The sequence below is a fragment of the Zalophus californianus genome, chromosome 13 (assembly GCF_009762305.2).
Source record: "Zalophus californianus isolate mZalCal1 chromosome 13, mZalCal1.pri.v2, whole genome shotgun sequence".
In the NCBI taxonomy this organism is placed as follows: domain Eukaryota; kingdom Metazoa; phylum Chordata; class Mammalia; order Carnivora; family Otariidae; genus Zalophus; species Zalophus californianus.
The window spans coordinates 18,109,757-18,133,233 of NC_045607.1; the positions used below are offsets into that span (position 1 = coordinate 18,109,757).

Below are 23,477 nucleotides of genomic sequence, written 5' to 3' on the forward strand. Positions count from 1 at the left end.
CAATAAAATCCATGGTGTAGTCATGCAGCTTTATATTTTCTACTCACACTTTTCCTTTTCGGCTGCTTGTGTGGAGTCTTTACACTTTCTGCTTCATTTGCCTCCTTGTACTTATTTACGTTCACATTCAGTATTCACTCTGGAATACTGTTTACTATTTATGGTTTCGACAGTATAGCGAGTTAGAATATTTTGTTATTTTTATGAACCTTTAACCCATTTTGTAAATTGTTCATATAAGACGACACAACAGAAATAACAAATAAATATGCAGTTTTAACAAATTTAAATGGTTAACCAGCAAAGAATGTAAAAGTGTTTTGACCTGGATGCCCTGTGTCCTATTAACTGAATGTCAGCTGGAGTGGAAAAACAAACAGAATCCTTGCAGTACCCATAAAACGATCAAGAATAAGAGCATACTGGTAGTAAGCACATAATGGTAGCTCTATCAGAATCACATATTATATTGCATATACGTGTTCGAAAAAGAACCCTGCTTTTCCTTTGAGGCCAGCGGACTACCTGCAGACAAATTGACAGACTGCTAGTAATTGCTGGTAACTCACAGCTCCCACATTGAAGAGTCTCCCGTAAGCTCTTCTGTGTAGCACCCTGACCTTCTCTTGGCCTCATGAGCATCACTCCCTTCCCTTTCTTTAATTAGATCTACTTACTTCTGGATAATGCCATCACCACAGTACCCACTTCCATGGATGTATATGGCAGCAGGTGATGGCTCACTCTCTTCACTTCCCGAAATGGTGATAACCCAGTACTGGTACACACTGCCAATACTGAGATTCCTGGAAAACAAAGGAGGTTATTAACAAAGACGATTAGCTATAGAGACACAATGCTGGGGGCAGATGAAATTGATCCCCTTGAGTATGTTCTATCAATCTTGCTTACGTTTGAAATCACACGCACATTAAGTTATCCAATAATTTGTATTGTCTACTGTGGTTAAGGCACTCTCCTATGCATGATGGACCACACCAAAATGTAGAGCAATAATGACTAGCGTCAAATGACAGACACCCATGAATATTACCAGGTACTTTTATCTTTAATTTAACCTTTATAATAACCCTGGTGGATAATAACTGGATGGTATGTGGCCCATAATGAAGGTGTTTGGGAGAATGTCATCCAGGAAAACGAAATGGGATAAGCAGACAGAGCTGGGAAAGTACCGTGCCAGATCCTGTGAGCATTGTCTGATCTTTTCGCCTCCTTTTAGGCCCTGAACAGAAACCCCATTACATGTGAGCAAGCCCCTTCCTTATGCTTCACATCCCGTGACTGCCCACCTCTCCACCTCTTGCTCGTCCCTGTCTCTCACTCTTCACTAAAAAAGTAACAGTTGCAGCATCCATTAACTGAATGTCAGGCTTGGGGCAACACACGTTCCATGTATTTTCTCATTTGAGAATCAAAGCAACCCTACATGTGCGCTAGTGTTTTCGTGTTTATTTTACAGATGATAAATCTGAGGCAGAGAGAGGTTTCATCAACTTGCTTACAATCATGTGCTACTAAATAGCAGCCTGCATTCTGCCTCCCTAATCCATAGCTCAGGCCTGTTTTAATAATCTCATCCCTTGCAAAGGGGGATTCTGTCCTGAAATTACAATTCCAGGCACTGGTGGCTCTCCCCACTGCTCACAAGACCTCCCAGTGCAATGCCTGCTCCCCCTTCCTTGCACTCAACCTTACTCCAGATTTCCTCCCTCCCCTTCCTCAGCCCCTCTCAGCTCCCCGCTTGAATTCATCCTGCCATCAAGCCTGGCTACTGCCAATTATCCTCCAAGGCCGAGATATATTTATGTCAATTCCACATCACCAAATCACAATGCCCATTTCCTTTTTGACCACTTTCAAAGGGTGATGTTATTCCCTTTTCTACCTCCCTCTGCATTAATTATTTACTTTTTAATAATAATAAAAGTGCCACAGGCGAGAAAAAAACCCTACAAAATGATAATGAAGAGAATTCCTTTTAGATTCCAGAGTTGGGGGGTGGGACTTCATAAACAAAAGGATGATGTCAAAAAATCTCAAGTTCTCCTGCCCATCTGTTGTTTCAGCTGCTGTTAGGGCTGGGGCTGTTTAGATAAGGCCAATAAGGTAACAGGTGCAGAGGCAATGGGCAGACAATGTCTCCTGACTCTCAACACAGCGATGAGTATGAGTTTATGAGTGTTGAAGGACTCTAGTGAGGAATATAACCTTCCGGAGAATGCTGGACTTGTTACCCAAAAGAGAGTTTGTTTTGGTAGTGCTGGAACAGAAAGCAATATTGGGGGCTAGACCAGAAGTCCCTGGGGGTTCCGTCAGTGTTCTGCCAATGAAAGCTTGGTAAGTAAAATGCATACAAATACCGAGATATTTTACATAGGAATGTATGAATAACTGTTGCCTTGTAAACTTCTGGGATGCTAATTTATGGATATAGGCTTTCTTTCTTCTTTTTAAAAATGTTTATTATTTTATCCACCTCTAGACTAACAAACATATACTTCTCCTGGTGGTGCTTCTAGAACTGAAATATTGTGGTGGTGGGGAGAGTGGCTTTCCCTGGGGGATACAAGGAGGCACAAGGTAAAGAAGACGTGCATTCTCTTGTATATTCATTTTCCTCTAAAACATGGAGGCATGTTTTATATTAAACAAATATGGCCGTGTTATGAAATAAAATAAGAAATTTTCTTCAGACTGCATTGCAGGCCACTGGGGGCATATGGCCACTGTCTGAAGCAGATGGAGCACTTCTGTGGAACGCGGGAGGGTGTGAAAAGTACTTCTCTACGTTGTGTTTTCCATTTGTAATGTGTGTCACAAATGATTTATGGCTGATAATATTTAAGGTGCTCTGCTAATATTTGTGAACGTTTCCCTCCTCCCCCCTACACTGTCCACCTTCCTTCCCTCTTCCTTCTCCTGCTTCTCAATAAACACAAGTCTGAGGCAAGCAAACGCGTGTTTCTACCCTGGCTTCATCACTGACAAGCTGAGAAGTCATAGGCAGGTGTTTCTCGGCTCTGAGCCTATTCTGAATTAGTCATCAACCTGACCTCACAGCAGTCTCCTACAGATTGAATGTGAGAACACATAGAAAGCACATATGTGCCTAGCCTATGATAGTTAATAAATATTAACCCATTACTATGAATGCTTAAATTGTCAATGCTCTCGTTCACTGGAGTTATGCTACATTCTCTTTAGTAGAAGGGATGGAGTGACAGATAGCTATATGTAACCTTGGTTAGGCAAACCCACGAAAGTGGGGCCACCACCTATTGTGTGTGCCACAGCTTAGTGGAAAGTCTCTTTTCTACCACGTCATGTGGCTAGAAGACCCTCAGTGCCTGCATCTTGCTCTCGTTCCACACGGCTATTCCAACTTCTGAAAATTCTGGATCCCAGAAGGTTTGTCTTACCCTGGGGCAAAATCTGTCTCCCTATAACTTCCACCCACACCTCCTTCTCACCCACTAGCATCACACAGAACACATCTGATTGGTAGGAAGACCTTGATAAGCCTCCTTCCAACTGTGTGTGCATGGCTTATGTATCCTTATTTCATGGAAGCCTGACAGCAGCTCTTTGAAGCAGGGGTTGTTATCCCAAGTTTTCAGATAGGACAACAGAAGCCCAAGTCACTCCCTTGGTAAAAAGGTAGAGAAGGGGGAACAGGACCACTGCTACTAAAAATATTATGTTTTTCCACTGAAGAATGCTTATGATAAGACCACATCTTCTCCAAGTTGAAGTTAAAATTAATGCCAAATGAGGGCTCTTTTCTCAAGAATCTCCGTAGAATAGAATCCCTTCGGAAGGACACGCTAGTGGTCTCTAAAGGCTTTGCTGGAGGTTAGGACCTATTTCATGGATGGTCTAAAAGTGGGCCACTGATGTCAAATTGTTCCTTTTAGCTGCTCCTAAACCCATCTGGAAAGTCTTATGCTGTCACTCGAATTCCTGCCTCTCCTGCACCTCCCATCTCCATGCAGACCCTAAACCCTGTCACTTTTCCTCACCTCAAAAGCTTCCATGTCATCCCCTCAACATCCGTGTTGCTGTCAATATCTCAACCTTGACGTCTGAACCAGCCCCTGGTATCTCCCTTTACCAGGCTTGCCAACGCCATCAGAATATTCTGAGGTCCAAAGCCACTCCCCAGCTCAAAATCTTCTCATTTAGAGCAGTGATGGGGGCACACTACCAAGCCCAAACTCCCTATTTACTCTTTGTTGGGAACTAAAATGTTACCACTTCATCTGAAACATGATAAATTGCATCACTTCTGATTTCTTTCATAGAATTCTGAGTGTCATTTATTTTTTTTTAAAGCTAACCTCCACTGGTATTTAATGGTCAATTCCTCAAACTGCATCTCAGATTAATTTCATGTGTCCAGCTAATAAACTTAAATTACAGTACTGAAATGTGATGAGATTGCTTGGCTACTTTTGAGGGGTGGTTTTATGCATCTTTTATATGACTTTAAAAAAATTGCTAACAGTTAGCCATTGTTCCTTCACAAATGTCTCAAGTGATGTATCAGCCTTAGTTTTCCATTTCTGGCAATTATAAACAAAAATAGTGGTATTTTTAAGTGCTGTGATTTTTCAGTAGTTATCCTCAGAAATGTCATATTGATGGCAATGTATACGAGATCTGGAGTCCAATCTTTTTTATTTTTTATTTATTTTTCAAAGATTTTCCTTTTAAGTGATCTCTACATCCAATGTAGGGCTCGAACCTACACCCCCAAGATCAAGAGTCACACGCTCTACCAACTGAGACAGCCAATGGTGCCTGGAGCCCAATCTTTCAGTAAAATTTAGTTACAGATTATGAAATAGTTATCTTAAAAATATTATTATATACACAAATATCTATAAGGAGGCTAAGCTCTACCTGACCTTGCTTTTGGAAAAAATGCGTATTTCTTAAAGTGTTGGTGTGTAGTTCATATTGTGATTGGTCTATTAAAACCCATCTGAAATCTATAGGTAAGTCACTTCACTTCTTTGGGTCTGTTTTTCTACCTTCTAATAAGGATATATGATTCTTGTCCCATACCAGAAAAGAGGGACAGAGAGCCTCATTGCAATATGGAAGTATCCCATTTTGCTGCTTCTAGGAAACACTCTCTAAAGATTGATTACTCCTTATTGACCCCCTTATTGTTTCCATATCATACCATTCCCTGATCATACTCTGTCTCTCCACATAGTCTGTGTAACTAACTGTGTCATGCTTTTTTGAAACTCCTTCTTCTGCAATAATAGCAATTGTCATTTCCATTTGTTGCCTATTTATTATATGCCAGGCACTATGCTCAGTACTTTCTATGAATCATCTCATTTAATCAAAATAACATTTCACTGAATAATTATGATGATCACCCCTTTCAGATGAAGAAAGTCATATTTGGGAAGGTTACTCTACGGCCCACAGTGACACTGCTTTGGGGGCAGGGCCTTGAGCCAGGTCTAACTCCATCGCAAGGGAGGTTACGAATGAGAGAATACTGCAGAACAGAAGTTAAAAGCCCTAGTTTTGAACCAAGTAGAGTCCACATACAAAGACCACTTGGAAAGTTCTAAAAGTTAGGAGAAAGACAAACTGCCTTAAACACTACCACTACCACAAGCCATTTCCTTTCTCTGACCATCCACTTCTTGATCAGTGAAATGGAAATCTGGGAAGATGATCAGCTTTGCAGTGCATAGTTCAAATTTCATGAGAAATGTAGTGTTGCATCTTTTCTACCAGCTAGAAGCTGCCTCAGCAGTTACAATTGTGCACTGAGAATGGGTGTAGTTCAGGATTTACCACCCAGATTGTCTGAGCTGGAAGACATGGTGGGGGGACCACCTAGGATGCCTCTGGCTCAGGAAGAGCCCAAATCTTCCAGTTCAGCCTTGGGCTGAGAATCAGAGGGTAATACCCAGGCACTTTGTACACCAACTTCCAGCCAAGAATGGGAAGAGAAGGAAAATAGTCACTTTTTGAGCCTGAAATGATGTGCCAAAGGACTTTATACATACCCTTATTATTGTTTTAATTAGAAAATATATCAGTTATATAGTCAAGTATAGAGAACACTATAAAAAATGTCCTTGGAAGGCTCACTATTCAGATTTGTCAAATCATAACACTGCCATATTTTCATCTCTTATTTTTGTTGTAAAAAGAAATAAAAATGTACTGTTCTGTATATTTGTTTTCAACCCACCTGTGTGTTCTTCCCTCTCTACCATGAATGTTTTTATACTTTTTATACACAGGCACTGTTTTGCATATTTTAAATTTCATAAATGTTCTAATACCATATTTATCGGTACACAACTGGCATTTTTTTTGCCCAGCATTATTTTTGAGATCACATATATTTATACATGCAATTCTAGCTCATTATTTTCTCTGACATAAGGATTTTATTGTATGAATATACCGTACTTTATTTGACCATTCTTTTCTTGATGGACACCTAGGTTGCTTCTATTATTATTACTATTAATTTTTTAAATTTATTTTTTATTAGTTTCAGAGGTAGAATTTAGTGGTTCATCAGTTGTCTATCACACCCAGTGCTCATTACATCAAGTGCCCTCCTTAATGCCCATCACCCAGTTACCCCATCCCCCCACCCACCTCCCCTCCAGCAACCTTCAGTTTGTTTTCTAGAGCTCAGAGTCTCTTATGGTTTCTCTCCCTCTCAATTTTCATCTTACTTTATTTTTCCTTCCCTTGCCTTATGTTCATGTGTCTTGTTTCTTAAATTCCACATGTGAGTAAAATTTTACGGTATTTGTCTTTCTCTGACTGACTTATTTTGCTTAGCATAATACCCTCTAGTTCCATCCACGTCATTGCAAATGGCAAGATTTCATTCTTTTTGATGGCTGAGTAATACTCCCCAAACCATAAGATACCTAGGAATAAACCTAACCAAAGAGGCCAAGAATCTGTACTCTGAAAACTATAGAACATTTATGAATGAAATTGAGGAAGACACACAGAAATGGAGAAACATTCCATGCTCATGGATTGTAAGAACAAATATTGTTAAAATGTCTATGCTGCCCAAAGCAATCTACACATTCATTGCAATCCCTATCAAAATACCATCAGCAATTTTCATAGAGCTGGAACAAACAATCCTAAAATTCGGATGGAACCAGAAAAGACCACAAATAGCCAAAGGAATATTGAGAAAGAAAACCAAAGCTTGGGGGCATAACAATTCCAGATTTCAAGCTGTTATCATAAAGCTGTAATCATGAAGACGGTACGGTACTGGCACAAAAACAGACACACAGATCAATGGAACAGAACAGAGAACCCAGAAATGGACCCTCAACTCAATGGTCAACTAATCTTCAACAAATCAGGAAAGAATATCCAGTGGAAAAAAGACAGTCTCTTCAACAAACAGTGTTGAAAAAATTGGACAGCCACATGTAGAAGAATGAAACCAGACCATTTCCTTACACCACACACAAAAATAAACTCAAAATGGATGAAAGACCTAAATGTGAGACAGGAATCCATCAAAATCCTAGAGGAGAATACAGGCAGCAACCTCTTTGACCTCAGCTGCAGTAACTTCTTGCTAGACACATCTCCAAAGGCAAGGGAAACAAAGGTAAAAATGAACTATTGGGACTTCATCAAAATAAAAATCTTCTGCACAGCAAAGGAAATAGTCAACAAAACTATAAGGCAACCCTACGGAATGGGAGAAGATATTTGCAAATGACATATCAGATAAAGGGCTAGTATCCAAGATCTTTAAAGACCTTAGTAACCTTAACACCCCAAAAATAAATAATCTAGTCAAGAAATGGGCAGAAGACATGAACAGACATTTCTCCAAGGAAGGCATACAAATATTACTGTTATTAACCTTGTTCATTTCCAGCAGTGTTACTTTTAAACATTGTGTTCATTTTCCTTTGTACAGAGAGCAAGAATTTTCTGAAAGAAGTATATCTAAAGTGGTATCGCTCAGTTGAAGGTAATTGCATCTGTGACTATATAGTTATTGCCATATTATTCTCCCAAATGGTTGTACCAATTAACATGCTGTCAACAGACTTCCCAATGCTGCAGGTCCTGATCAGCACTTGATTCTGCCTAACATTTAATTTTTTGCCAATCCAATGGATATTAAATGACATTTAATAAGGCTTCATTTTACCTTTCCCTGATTACTAACAGGCCCGAGTATCATTTCATGTGTTTCTTGACCATGTAGATTTCTAGCTATATTACCTGCTTGTTCAACCCTTGTGCTTTTTTTGAAATTGGGTTCTTTTTCTTTCTTTTTTTATTGCTATATAAGTATATTTACATATAATGGATACTAATCCTTTGTAATTAAAGTTACTGAAAATACTATTTCCAAGTCTGTGACTCCTCTTTTGTTCATTCTGTTTATGCTGCTTTGTTGAACAGAAATTTTAAATCATGTCCTTCATGATTTGTGTTTTTTATGTCTTGTTGAATAAATGTTTCTTTCCTCCAAGGTCATAAAATAGTCACCTCTATTTCCTTTGAATAGTTTTATGGTTTTTATTTTCACATATATGGCTTTAATCATAAAAAATACAGTTTTTAAAGTGATGTGTGGTAATGATTGTTTTCCCTTCAAATATGGATGGGCCGTTTGTCCAGCATTTTTTATATAATAGTTAATCCTTTCACTACTGAACTGTAATACCACCTTTCCCGTATATCATTCCATACTTAGATAAGTTTGCTTCTGGGTTATCTTGTTTCATTGGTTTATTTTTTTTTTCTAATCATCTTATCAATAGCACTTTGTCTTAATTTCCATAGTTTTATAAAAGTCTTGATTTATGCTACAAGTCCATTCTATACTTCGATTTTCTCCTTCAAAAAACCCCTATGGTCTTTCATATGAATTTAAAGTTTCATTTTTTAAATGCCTGTCGGGATTTTGATTCCAATTTCATTGAATTTATAGATGTATTTGAGGAGGAGAGACATCTTTATGATATTACATCCTCCCATTTATACACACAGTTTATCTTTTTATTTATTTGGGTCTCCTTTTATAGTTTCAGTAAAGTTTTAAAGCCTTCTTCATAAAAACTGGGATGATATTTTATTAGGAATATATTCCTAACTTTAAGTATTTATAGATGTCAGAACTTTAATAAATGGTAGCTTTAATCTGTCTATCTACTCATACACATATATATACACTTGTACGTGCATATCTATAATTGTATTTTCATATTTGGGGGCTGATAAAATAATTGAGTTTTATAAATTGATACTATATTTAGATGGCCTCATAGATTGTTTTGTTAATTCTAATAATTTGTTGATTCTTATTAATTTTTTAATGTATTCTCTTACAGGTAAGGATAATAATGGTTTGTTTCTTCAATAACAATGCCCAGAATTTTTATTTATATTTCTTGTCCACCTGCGCCAGGTAGGACCAATGGTGTTACTGGGCATTCTTGGTTTGACCCTGGGATCAGAAAGGATATCTCTCATATTTTATCATTAAGCATAATACTTACTGTATTTCAGTACACACCCTTGAGTAGATTAAGGATGTTCCTTTCTATTCCCAGATAACTTTGTTTTGTTTGCTTTGTTTAGTTTTGATCATGAGGGGCCTGATTTTAACAAGAGACTTAAATTTGGCATCTAGTAAGACAATCTTATTTTAAAAAAATCATTTAATATGCTAGTATTGTGAATTACTGGAATCCAGAAACCATCTAACATTAGAGTCTCTTCTCATTCTGGGATAATCCAGCCTAGGTACAATGTGCAATGTTTGCATGAGTGTGGGGGTTTTAATACATTGCTGAATTCTGTCTGCTAATATCTTACACAAGACTTTGTTTCTTGGTTATATATTTAATTTACCAAAAAGTTTTCTCCTTTTCATTTAATTAATTATTTATTTATTCATGTATTCACTTATGTATGTATGTGTTGCTTTATAGAAATAATGTTCTTAAAAAAGAAATAATATTCTATGTATACTGATTCTTTTGATATTTGTTGTTTTCTGGCCTATGACATGGTAAATTAAAAAAAGTATATTCTACAAATCCCAGAAAGAAATATGTATATAATTTAATTCACTGGCAAGGTTCTATATGCTTTCATCAGATGAAACATGCTTTTGTGTTGTTCAAAATCTTCTAGATCGTTACTTATTTTGATCTATTAATTAGTGGGAAAGGTGTGTTAAAATATCCTAATATCATTATGAATTTATCACTTCTTTAGGTAAGAGGCATTTTTGATTTATACATTTTCAGGTCATGTTATTTGGAATATTTAAGCTCAAAATCATTATATAATTACCTTTCATCATTTATATGGTGACCTCTTTATCTTAGTAATATTTTTTGCCTTGATATTTCCTTTGTCTGATGAATATTAATTTGTTTTGCTTAGTGTTTGCCTGGTAAATACTTTCCACTCCATTACCTTTTACCTTTCAGTGAACTTATCTTTAGTTAATTCCAACCTGAGAACCTTCATGGGTACTTTAATCCTATTAGTGGAATGACTATTAGATTAGATTTTTTTCTCACATCTTCTTTGTGCTTTCCAATTATCATTCCTTTTTTTTTTTTTTTGCAGGTTTATTTCCCCCCTTTCTTGCCTTCATTTGGATTTGCTGGATTTCCTGATTTCTGCTCTCTCCTCCCCATTCTCAGTTCTTCTAATCTTTGGAGACTATATTTTGTAATTTTATTTATTTTTCTCATTTTATTTTCTCATTTTATTTATTTTTCTCACCCTAAAATATTAATTATTATTCATACTTGTTACCAAGATCAAACTTCAATATAAATCTTGGTGTTGATTGCTGACCCTTCTCTAGATTTCTTCTCTAGATTTCTTGTTTACTTTTTTTGTGTTTTCAATTTTGACATATGAACTCATGTTTGTTAGGTTTTAATCTGTGGGAATCATGTGCCCCCTGGGTCAAATCTATATCCTCCTCCAGAGTGATTTCATATCCACTTCTGGGTGCCTCTGGAATATCACTAACTTAGAACCTTTTTTTTCTCTCTCTCTTTCCCTTGCTCTCTCTCTCTTTTTTTTTTCTCAGTAGTTGTCCAACTCAGGCATTTCCAGACCATACTGCACAGTATAAACTCAAACCTCAAGCTTCGTGAGGTTTAGAACATACACATGTATATTTTTCCTCTAGTACACACTTTCACTAAACATGTAGACTTTCAGAGGTCCCCACCTTATTCTGAAGGCCTTGGGTACCATTCCTCACCTTGAAAACTTGCAGGGCCAAATCTCTTCTGATGGGATCAGCAAGAATATTCAATCCACTCAGTTGCCAAAACTGATGGTTCTCCCTTATCCCAACTACAACAGTAAAGCATCAGCTTCAGGGATTACCTGTCTAGTTCTGTTTCATTTTATGTCTTGCCCCTGGCCACATATTTTTCTGCTTTTCTGATCTCAGTCACCCATTTTAAAGGATGATAGTTTTATCAGTTATATTTTAATCTAGAATATCTGGATAGATGTTTCGTACCAGAGATATCTTTAGATTAGCTACTTCACCAAATTTCTGCATACGATTTCTAATATAAACTTGAAAAGTAGAGATCATTTGCATTGTTCAGTTGAGGTCCAGCATAACGCAGTGATCTGTCCAAGGTCAGGGAGTAATGATTATAAAGCAGAATTTAAACCATGCTGTTTGACTCTGGAACCTTTGACCTTTCCGTGACATTGATCTGACTCCTTGGATAAGCACACTAATAAGCAAGATGTTAATATCCAATTAATATCCAATCCAAATACAAAAGGCTAAAAACTATATGAAGATAAGGCAAGCTCCTCCTTATAGTCCTGAAGTCTTTTATAAGGCTGCAACTCAGGCTGAATTACATTATATTTCTTCTGTCGAGTTGTAGAGGAAAGTTGCTTCAGTTCTAACATATTTTTAGGGTGAGAGCTGACCTTTTCTTCTTAATTGAGAAGTGACAGCATATTATCATAATTGGTTTATTTTTTCCTAACCATAAAGATCACTCATGTTTATTTTAACAAGTTAGAGCTCTATAAAAGAGAACTGAAAATCAAGTCAAATCATATAAAATTCCATTACCTTGAGACAGCTACCAAGAACTTTCCGGTCAGCATCCCTTCCTGTATCTTTGTATGTATAAATGGGAACACATACTATGTTCCACGAATATAAGATCACAAATCTGTTTATATCATTTCATCTTTAGTGTTCATGAAAAAGGGGTATAGGAGAAGTACTTCCAGCTAATTAGCTTTATGCTAGCTAATTACATTGATGGCTTTGACCACTTCTTGAAATTCTGGGTAAATGTGTTTATATCATTTCATTTGTTCATCCATTTGTTTGTGCAGATGGCATTCATTGAATCCTCCTCCCAGCTTCTCGTAGGTCTGGGATGCAAAGATCAACAAACTATGGTCCTGTCTTTAGGATGCTCATAAGCCATTGGGGGAAAAGAAAGACATTAAAATAGATGTCTTTAACACAGCCTAAAAAGTGTAGGGGCTATGGGAGCACAGAGGAGTGATATTTGACCCAGGCTGAGAAGGAGAGAGTCTGAGAAGACTTCCCAAAGGAGGATTTCGGGCTTGACTGGAAAAGGGAAGGAGAAACCAAGTCAGGAAAAGGAGGAGAACACCGGCTTTCTAGACAAATGACACAATCATACTTGTTGTGTGGAAGACAATTTTGGTAGCAGTATAGATAACTGGCTTAAGGGGAAAGGCAGAAAGTAAGTGTGTGGTGGTATGGAGAGCAAATACTGCCCCCAGGATGAAGGAAGCAGGAACAAGTTGAGTATCTGCCAAGTTTTGGCCCCTGTGAGATGCCATATTCTGTTTTGTTTAAAGAGAACTAAAACTTAAGACAAAATATCCTCACTAAATGCCTCTGGAGCGGTGTGTAGTCTTCTCTAAAGAGTTTATTCCTTAACATTCATACATTAAGGCTACATATACTCAGTTTTGTCCCACATAACAATAAACTCCGTAATTCCAGTGTTGTCTGGGTATCACCCTGAATTCTTTTTTTAAATCACCTTGAATTCTTTTTTTTTAAAGATTTTATTTATTTATGAGAGAGAGAGTGCATGAGAGAGAGAGGGAGAAGCAGACTCCCTGCTGAGCATGGGATCATGACCTGAGCCGAAGGCAGATGCTCAACTGACTGAGCCACCCAGGCGCTCCTCACCTTGAATTCTTAAGAGAACACTTAACTTCTGTTCTAGGCTGAGAGGCACTTTGGTTTTACTTTTTACTGGGCAAAGGTGGTTGTTAAGGATTTGGGATGGAGAGCATCACATGCCTTTGGGAACAAAACAGCTTGAAAGACAGAGTCTGACATCACTGTGGATGCCACCTTGACTACATGTCAGGAAAAATGACTACAATTCTTCCATTAACTTTGGCTGTGACTTTGGATGAATCAGTTCTCCTCTTCGGATCTCACTTTTTTTCTTCTATTCAAAAAGAAAAAAAGAGGAAGGAAGGAAAAGAAGGAAAGAAAGAAAGAAAGAAACAAAGAAAGAGAAAGAAAAAAGAAAAAAAAAAGCATGTATGGAGTTTCTGGTAGGAGTCATTCCCAAAGAAGAAGATACCATCATTGGTCTTAAAGGGTTCAAAGGGCAAAAGGAAGGATAAATCAAGTATAGCATGGTTGTAATCTAAGGTAGAGTTCGCCGAGCACCAACACATAGCAGGGACCAAGTAGTGGCTGGGAAGATGCCAAAGGCTTAGGGAGACTTCGGACTTTTGTCTTGTTATTGCAAGACAATATCCATCACTTATTCCTTCTGGTGACCACTGTGAGCTCCAACCCACAGTCTGAATGAAAGGAATGGGAATGTGTTGGCAGGGCTCTGAAGTCCACTGGGCATCGGATCCCTCCCAGTGGGGCCAAGGTCTGCCCCTCTCACCCAGGTAACACAAAATTCATTCTTCTCCTGCTTGCAGTGCTGCCCCCACTCTGTCCACAGGAAGGAGCAAATGCATGCACGCAACCGATTAATTCCAGCAGCCTTTGATATAATTGCCTAAAGATCTGCCCTGGTACCAATTTAAAACACAGTAGCAAATTTAATAAAACTAACAGTTTTCAGCCAAGGCTTTTGTTATTTTGTTTTAATCATCTTTACCACCATTGAAATGATTTTCTACTTTCTTGATGCAATGAAATAAAATACAAGGGAAAGAATGGAAAGACAATGTGGAAATTATAAAAGATCCAGAGCTTCAAATTCTGGGATAAGGTAACAGCAGTGCTGAGATTAAACTGGTTGTTTCTGTCAGGCGCAGATTGGAAGGGAAGACATTTGCCAGTTTGGGGAAAGCACCACACCTGGATAGCATTAAAGAAAGGGAAGAGGAAAGATCTGTAAGGGACTCTTGTTTTTCCTGAATGCAACCAAAGGCGATGTGTGACAGCTTCCCCAAACACCCCTGCTGGTGATGGACAGGTCTCCTGATTACAGAGCTGGGGTCTGTGACAAGCTGACCGGTCGCCAAGGCCTCTGAGAGCCAAAACACCAGCTATAGTTGGAGGTAAACAAGGCATGCGGCACAGTGTGAAAATCGAGGCCAAGCAGGGGCCAGTGAGTGGAGAGAGCAGGGACCCAGTGACAGCTGGTGATTGAGGGGCACTAACTGAACACAGTTGTTGAGGAACAGGGGCCGGTGGGGAAAGCAATCTCCTTTCTCCTCCCTGTGGCCTCTCTGGGTGGCCAGCAATTTTATTACTGGCAGAGGGCAAGCCCAACAGCATTTTTGAATTTGGCACCACATCTAAAACCATTTGGGGGCTGGGCTTCTCTTTCGTCTCTCCCCCCACCCGCCCCATGAATGCTTTGGGTTTGGTGAAAGCCGGCGTGCAGTTAGCAAACTACATTTCCCCTCAAATTTTGAAACCCATGTGCACTTGGGGAAAATGTAATCCTTATGTTTCTGATTCATTTACACTTAACTCATCAAAACGCTATTTTGTAAGAGCTATTTGATGTCCACGAAGCCTCCTAAGCCCTTTTGTAAGCCTTGCTTCTTAGAAGCAGGAAGTCACGTTTCTGACGAGAGGGAGAACTTGAACCTAAAAGGTTGAGTTTGTTTTGAAATGAGGGCTCTTGGAGGGTCACGTGGACCCTGAGCTTGGCCAAATGTGTTCTCTCATTTCCTCTACCACCCCCCTCACCAGCACCAGCTGCCATGACGTTCCTGATGTCAGCTTTCTATGATTTCACTCTGAGCATCATCGGAGACTTCTCCATGATCACAGAGAGCCGAACTCAAATTGGAGTCCCCAGGTTTGGCCAAACTCCAGCACTCTGTTATGCGGGGGAAGGAGCACCTGGATTGGGAATCAGGAGCCCGAGGTTCAATTCCCTGTATGGCCATCAAATGGCAGTGTGGCTCTGAGAAATTGTCCTCCCCTCTCTGGGCTCAATTCTCTCACTGGCAGAATGTCAGTGTTTCAATGCTCCTTCCAGGTCTGAGAGTTTTTGAGTAAAATTCCTAGATGGTGGTGGGGCTGAGCACTTCAGAATGCTCTCTGCTTAAAAATTTCGGAGACTGAGTTTGTACACAAGGAGCTTAGCTCAAGAAGGAAACACAAAAATGCAGAAACAGAGCTGAATGTCTTTGGGCATCACTTATTCCAAGTTTCTAATTGTGGGATGGACATTAGAGCCCAGAGAAGGGGAATGAATTGCTCCAAGTCATACAGATAATTAATGGCAGAGTTCAGCTTTCCTGGTATTTTTGACTAACATCCTTGGATGGAAGTTTCCAAACTTTTCAGTTCATAGGATATTGAAGCTGGGGCAAAACAAAACAAAACAAAACAAAACAAAACAAAAAAACCTACTTCCCACTCTGACAACAAGAATGCAAAAGCCTGCATTAGCATGGAAAGTGGGGGTGGGGGTTGGGGGTGGGGAGGGGGACTGGCATTGCTTTGCATGAGGCACAGTGAGTTAGTGTCTGGCTTGTATTAAAGTCCACGAGTGAATGATTAATCCTGGGTAGAAAACAAAGCCCATGCCTTGTAACGTTATAGGTATTAGTGCTACGGAAGATTAACCCCATGACCCCCCCCCAGGGCACCTTTCAGAACAGTGGACTACACTTTGAGAATCAGTGGATGATGAAAACAGGTAGACTCACAGGTCCTGTGTGCCCACTGCCCCACAGGCACATGCACACACTCATGCATTCACACACGTGAGCACACACGCCCATGAGCACATACGCACACACACTCAGGCATTCACACACACGCGCGTGCGCGCACATACACAAGCTCACCTCAGTTGCTCCTGCATCGCTCCACAGGGAAGAAATCTTACGGTTCAGAGTGAACACTAGCTCTCTTCCTGCCACTGATTCATAGCTGGCAACTGGAAAAGGTACTTTGAAATGCGTCCTCCTCTCAGCCCAGCCCAAATATGCCTTTACCTCCACATTGCCTGTTTCCGAGATGCCAGTACCATGGGCATCTGCCGTGGCCCACCCGCCCGCCTCCTCCCTGTGCCGGTCGCCGGGCGTGTCATCCCCTTAGCAGTTCTCTCCACCCCCACTTTGTCTGTCTCCTGTGCCAGTTCTGACAGCAGCGTCTTACTTCCCTGACCATTTCCAATCTGTGCCTCCACCCCTACATTTACCGCGAGAGCCACACATCCCCAAAGACCTGTCCTATAACCAAATCTGATCAGGATCCTCTTGCCTAACACTCTGCGGCTCCCGAGCACCCTCAGGATCAAGCCCAGACCCTCTGGCTTGATCTGATGGTAATGAAACCATCATTACTGGCTTCTCTCCACCTCTCTTAATTCTACCTCCCTGCCCCCAACCTGCCAGGAGCAAGTAGTCTCAACACCCATTCCTCGCTAAATACCCTGGCCTTGGCTTAGGGGCTACCCTTCTCCCAGAGGTGCTCACTGAGCCTGTAAGCTGAGTGGGGAGCTCCTACCCATCTGCTTCTTTCACCACAACAAATTTCTCACTATTTTGTGATCACTTGTTTATTTGTTCATTTCTTATATTAATTTGATGGAGTTTCTAGAGGGCTAGGACTCTCTTATTGACTGGTTTACTTATCTCCACTGCCTAGCCCATGGTCTGTGATAAAGACAGAGCCAAATAAACACTTGTTGGATGAACGGAAGGCTAATTTACATCATCTGGCCCAATACCTTCACTTTAAGGATAAGGAATCTGAGGCCCCAAGAGAAGAAAGGACCATGCTCTAAGATTCTCTTTTGTCCTTCCGATCCTCTGGTGACTAATCCACCTTAGAAGTTAAAGGAGAGGCCTCCATTATACCATGTATCATCTGTATTATCATAAATTTCTGACTTTATTGATTTGTCACAGAGTTTATTCATGCATACATGCATGCATTTAATTTACCTACATTTACTGACCATCTACTTGATGCCTGGCCTCACACCAAAAGCTGGGATAATGTGGCAAGTACGACCTAGTCCCCACCTCTGGAATCTCACTGTCAAGTCAAAATGCCACCCAACAGAAAAAACACAGAGAGACATCCGAAACTGTCCCAAAGGGAGAGCTTGGCAGGCTCTAAGAGAGAGACAGGATGTCCGTGAGGAGTTCTGAGAGCCCCAGTGTGAATCTTAGAAGGCTTTTTATAGAGATGGCCAGTCTCTGAGCTCACAGTGCAGACCCGTTTGCTCATGTGACATATGACCTGCTCCCTCCACCCTCACAGAATTAGAGGCATTCAGTGCAGATGAGAGCTCAAGGAGGGTCCGAACAGAATGTCAGAGCTGAAAATGTGCTGCAGAGTCATCTACCTATGCCTTCATTTTACAGAAAGGAGGCTTGGGTCCACGGATGGGGTCCCAGAAAAATTTTAGGAGATCGGTACTGGAACCCAGGTCTGATTCCATGGCCAGAGCTTCGGGGGGATTTTTTTTTTTCTTCAGCTCAGTTACAGAGATTACAGTGCAATTTGTCTTTCCTTTCTTCTAATCCGACACTGAACCTTAGCAACTCTGGTTAGAGTTTCACAGGAAACTGCTTCATGTGTGTGTCTGTACATGTCTGTGTTTTTGCCTCTCACACATACTCTCCAGACTGGCCCTGTCCAAGAACAAGCCTAATGAAAACCAAACAACAGAAAGAATCAGAACATTTGAAGCTTTATGGTTCCCCGGATTGCGTCGTGTTCTTGCAAGCCCATTATCTCATTGTTTTTTGTTTTTTGTTTTTTTTTCAGGACACCCGTTGAGAGACTGCACGGATAGGAAATGTCACCCATTTTTTTTGAAGGGAAGAAGCTGAGGCTCAAACCACTGGAAGGACCCGGTCAGGTACACACAGTTAGGCAGCTGTGTACTGGCCTGTGAATCAGGTCTCTTAATTTCTAATTCAGCCTCTCTAAAGTAATGTCTGAGGTTCCTGTTAGAACAGACACAACATGAACCCACTAAGATCTGCCCAAAGGATTCTCATCATCTCTGAGCACAGACTGAATGGATTTTGTCCACTCTTCTTGCCAATCTCACTGGACAGTGTGAGATAAATTCCTCCATTCTTTCCACATCTGTAATTACTCTGATGGCTGTTATTTTCCTTCTCTTTCCTATTCATTTGTTTCCTTAAAAATCAGGAATTAGAGCAGCACAACCAAGTCCAGTCCGTCCTACCTACCCTCAGGGTGAATAGCGAAAGAACAAAAAGTAGGTGCTATCAAGACACTCACTGCAACCCAATTTCACTAACTCGTTGTTTTCCAAAGGGACTCTTGACTTACCCCACCCTCTAATAACATACTAAATTAAAATCTATTCTTTGATTTCCAGAAATAACATTTCCCTCATTCCAAATACTCAAACCTGAAACTTGAAAGTCATTGGACAGCTCCTTCTTAAATCCCTTTCATCCAATACATCACCAAATACTGTTGATTCTACTTTTAAAACATACCTCCAACCCATCCACTTCACTATGCAAATAATCATAATCTCCAGTTTAGACTTGAGCAATAACTTCTGGATGGACTTTCTTTCTCCCTCAGTCCTTTCTTCACACAGTACCCAGAGCAATTTTATAAAAAACACAGGTCTGATTGGTTTGTTCCTCTATTTCCCAACAAATAAACCCAAACTCCATAAAGTTGGCCACACCCCCTGCATAATCTGGCCTCTGTTTTCCTCTCCAGTCTTGACTTCTATATATATCCCCCCTTAATTCAAGGAGGGATTATACTCTATTATAACCTCATAATAATAATCTTCAGCTTGTAATTCTATTTTTATTTAGCTATTTATTCAGCCCAGCCCTCCTATCCAACTGTAAGATTCAGAATCCCGGTGCCAGCATGGAGACTGACACACAATAGGGCACTTGGTATTGAATGAGTGAATGAATAAATTTATCAGTGGAGCCTTGGGTCTATCATTTAACCTCTGTGGGTCTTCTTTAACATCTGTTAAAGAGACACTGTAACAACTCAGTTTAAAGTCCAGTGGTGCATCAGACCGACCCACAGAAATTTAGTTAAGTCATTTCAGTGGTGGTAGCACCAAACAGGAACTGTTCACGCTTTCAAAATCATGAAGGTATGGAGACCGCAAGCACTTCTATGGATACTGCTGCGAACCGTGGAGATCTGTTGATTTTGCTAAATCCTTTGCTTACTCTAATATTCCCAGAACCCATATTTCATTCTAAGAGGTACTTGGCCTTAGACTGACAAGAGAGAGTCATAGGTAGATGATGCCCAGCTTCTAGAAATAGAGTAAAATTATGCTGACTATATAACCTGCTAGCCTGGGCTAGGAACAGAGGTATTTATTCTGGGCTTGGAGAGAAAGCACTTACTCCTGATGCTGCTCATCAGTCCTGGAGGCAGGACATCAGAATGCAGGAGAGACCATGTTGGGCTGGCATGGAAGAAGGACCTACTCAGGAAGAGGTCTGACCTGAGGCATGCATTTCAGCCAAACATTAATGGAAACCACGTTGGTCTGATTATCCCCACACTTCATCAAGTCTCCTCCTCCTCATCTACTTAAATGTTCAAAAAACAAAGGAAAATATTTCTTCTCTTTTGTGTTCTTACTCTATTGCTCCTTAGAAACAAGAAAAGCTAATTGAAATATCTACTTCCTCCATCCATCAAGATGCCACCTTATGCTCTGCCTGTCACAGCAATGATTATGCTCAGTAATTTGCCGGGAACAGCCTTTGGGGGTCAGGCAAGGAGATGTAAAACTTGACTCTAACATCTATTAATGGTGAGATCTTACTTAAATAAATGGCTTTACCTCTTTGAATCTCAGCTTCCCCATCTAAAAATAAGGCATATTGATATCTATACCTCATTTAGTAGGCTTATAAAAATACTGAGCATATCGGAAGTATTCACTACATGGTAGTTAGTAGTAGTGATGTTAGTGCTAGTGCTACTAGTAGTAGGTGCTATCTGCATATGTGATGGTGGTTAACACAGTGACTAAATTCAGGATCCATGGAGGACAGAAATTGGTTTGGTTTTCCTTATCGTATTTTCAGAATGTGATATGGTTCCCAGCCAGGGAGCATGCTAAATCAGCATTTGAAAAATACATCAATGTATGAATGATTACACTGAGAGTAACTTCTTCACAAATGCTAGTTCTCTCCTGACTACTTATTCTACCCTATTTTCCAATAACATTGATGGATAAGCAGGAGCACTGACATCAAAATCCCAGTGTAACAGATGGGAAAACTGAGACATGAAAAGCTAGACATAAATTAAAGACATTCATAGGCAAGTCACAAGAGAAAGTGTAGATATCCAGTAAATTTGAAAAGATGCTCACTCAAGATGTTCAGTCACAAGACCATAAATGAGAATCCATGTTTTCAATCATGAAATGGACAAAGACAAAGCACTTTTGTTTTGCCAGGGAGTAGTGACAGTGAGGAACAGTTGGTCCTGCCACACACTGCTGGCAAGATATGAGATAGTTCACCCTCTCAGAATACCAGAGGTTGTACCCACCAAAATGAAAAAGGCCCACAGATGACGACCCAGTAATACTATTTCTCAGTATCAACTCTAGAGAAATGCTCACATGTGCCTACAAGGAGGTTCCTATAAGGGTACTGACAACAGCATTGGTTGTAATAGAAAAATGTATGAAACAGTGTAAATGCCCAGCATTAGGGGTACAGCTAAATAACTTGTAGCACATTCCCACTACAGAGTACTGTAGGGTATTTAAAAGGAGTGAAACAAATTTAAGAACCAAAGTGGATCGATAACCCAGATTACTATGTTCCTCCCTCAAAACTCCATGTTTGGTCTGTGACCAAACTTCTGCCATAAAGTATGGTATGTTGGTTCATCCATTCATTCATTTCTTTATCAATGTTTGCTGAGAATCTACCTGGTTTCAACCATCTGTACTAGGGCAAACCTCTTCAATGATCAATTCTTAATCATCTTTAAGATCTCAGCTTAGACACTGCTTCTTCTGAGAAACATTCATTAACCACCTCAAGCTGGGGTAGATACTGTTCCTGTGTTATCCCACACCTCCTGTGCTCCTTGCCCTAGACTGCTTTTCATGTTGCAGAATAGTTATCTGGTTCCTGGCCTGTTCAATCCCTTTAAACTGTGTGCTCATGAGGCTAGGAATCAGGGCTCTATTCCTAGTTCCAACATAGTCTATGGCACAGAACAAACACTTAGTAAATACTTGCTAAACTTAACAAGTATTACTGAACACAATTATATTTGATTTGCACTCTTTGGTTGATGAATGAATTAATAAATGGACACATACAAGAACAAAGAATGGATGCCTGGGTGACATACAGAAAGCCAGGAAAAGAAGTGGGACTAAGAAAAACAATGAAGTGGTGACTCAGCTTGAGATCCATAGAAACAGCATGAGAGAGCCACATGAGCCTTCAGCTGACCCTGATTTGGTCTAAACTTTCCCAATCCTCTGAGGCTTAATATGGCATCACATGTCAATGTTATGGCTAAGATCTGGAAGCGTAAGACCCATATTCCAAGAGGTTCCACTTTGTGTTACTGTTGACTCATTCTTCACTCATTCATTCAACAAGCATTCATGGAACCCTGATCCTGTCACATACGAGCATGCTAAATTTTGTATTTAAGAATCTGAACCAAGTCAGAGAAAAGGAAAAAAAAAAAAAAGGAACAAAAACACAAGCACAGTTAAATATAAGACAAGCCAAACAGTGATCAAGGACCAAGGATCCTGTTATAAGACACCATGTTCCAAACAGGCTAGGAACTTAGTGATGGCAGTTCAGTTAGTCTTTATTATGAATCACTAAGAGACACTTCTGGTCTCTGTTCAAATATCACCTCATCAGAGGCCCTCCCTTACCACTTCTCTAAAGTCACTATATCCTACCCAACTGGGATATTATGCAATCATTTCTGGTTTGTGTCTCCCAGCTACATTATAGGAATCAATGAGAGCAGAGGTTTTTCCTGCTCTGTTCACTACTGCATCCCTAATGCCTAGAAAGTAGTTGGGCTCATGATGAGAATCAAGAAATATTTGCTAAGTGAAGGGATTGATAAATGAACTAAAGTTTTTGAGCTGATTGGTGGGGTTTCTCAGCATGTAGAGTCCAGAATCCGATCTGGGATCTGATTTATAAAATCTGGACTCATATTCACAAGAAATTGCACTCAGATCATATAAATGTATCCTTTCCTTATGCTCATTCATTTCCCCTAAGAATTATATTAAGAATGCCAAGAAGCTGAGGCAAAATAGACAGAGATTGTGTTGGCAGGTTAACAGGTCTGAACGTGAGAGAAAAATCAATAGAATAATTAATTGAGATACACATATAAGCCAATTGGGAGAAATGACTTCTAAGAATATTTCTAGTTCTAAATCAGAAATCCTAAGAGAGAGACACAAACCTACCTGTTCAACCAGAGAACGAATGACTAAGAGCACTAGCTTTGGAGTTGATGGATTTACATACAACCCCAGCTAGGCAGGTTGATAGCTGTTTAAAGCCTGAGTGCCAGGTCCTCATCTATAATCTGGGAAGAAGACCACCTACTTTGTGGAGCTGCTGTGCAGATCAAATCAAATGAGACTACTTAAGTAACACCCTTAGTAAGTTCTTGACATATAATAGGTGCTCAGTAAATTATAGCTCCTCCATTTCTCTTCAACCACTAAACTCCTTCCCATTCTTCATTCAACAGCCATTCAAAAATATTCACTGTCTACTTTGTGCCTGGAATTGTTCTAGGCACTTGGAAAGCACTAGCAGACATACAGGCAAAAAAAAAAAAAAAAAAAAATCCACTCCTCAGGAAGTTTGTATTCCTTAATTGTACCTCGGCTCTTCCAAGTTTGGGTTAGAAGCCACTTTTTGTCTCTGTCTCTGCC

The 23,477-nt window shown here is 39.9% G+C and overlaps 1 protein-coding gene across 1 annotated transcript in view; it reads right to left on the reverse strand.

Moving 5' to 3' along the window:
- The window catches only part of PAPPA (pappalysin 1), a 237,510-nt gene that overhangs the window by 129,365 nt on the left and 84,668 nt on the right, over nt 1-23,477 (reverse strand). Inside the window, exon 8 of the mRNA XM_027616550.1 lies at nt 678-806. Within this exon, the coding sequence (XP_027472351.1) occupies nt 678-806 (129 nt within the window). The remainder of the gene's footprint in view (nt 1-677; nt 807-23,477) is intronic.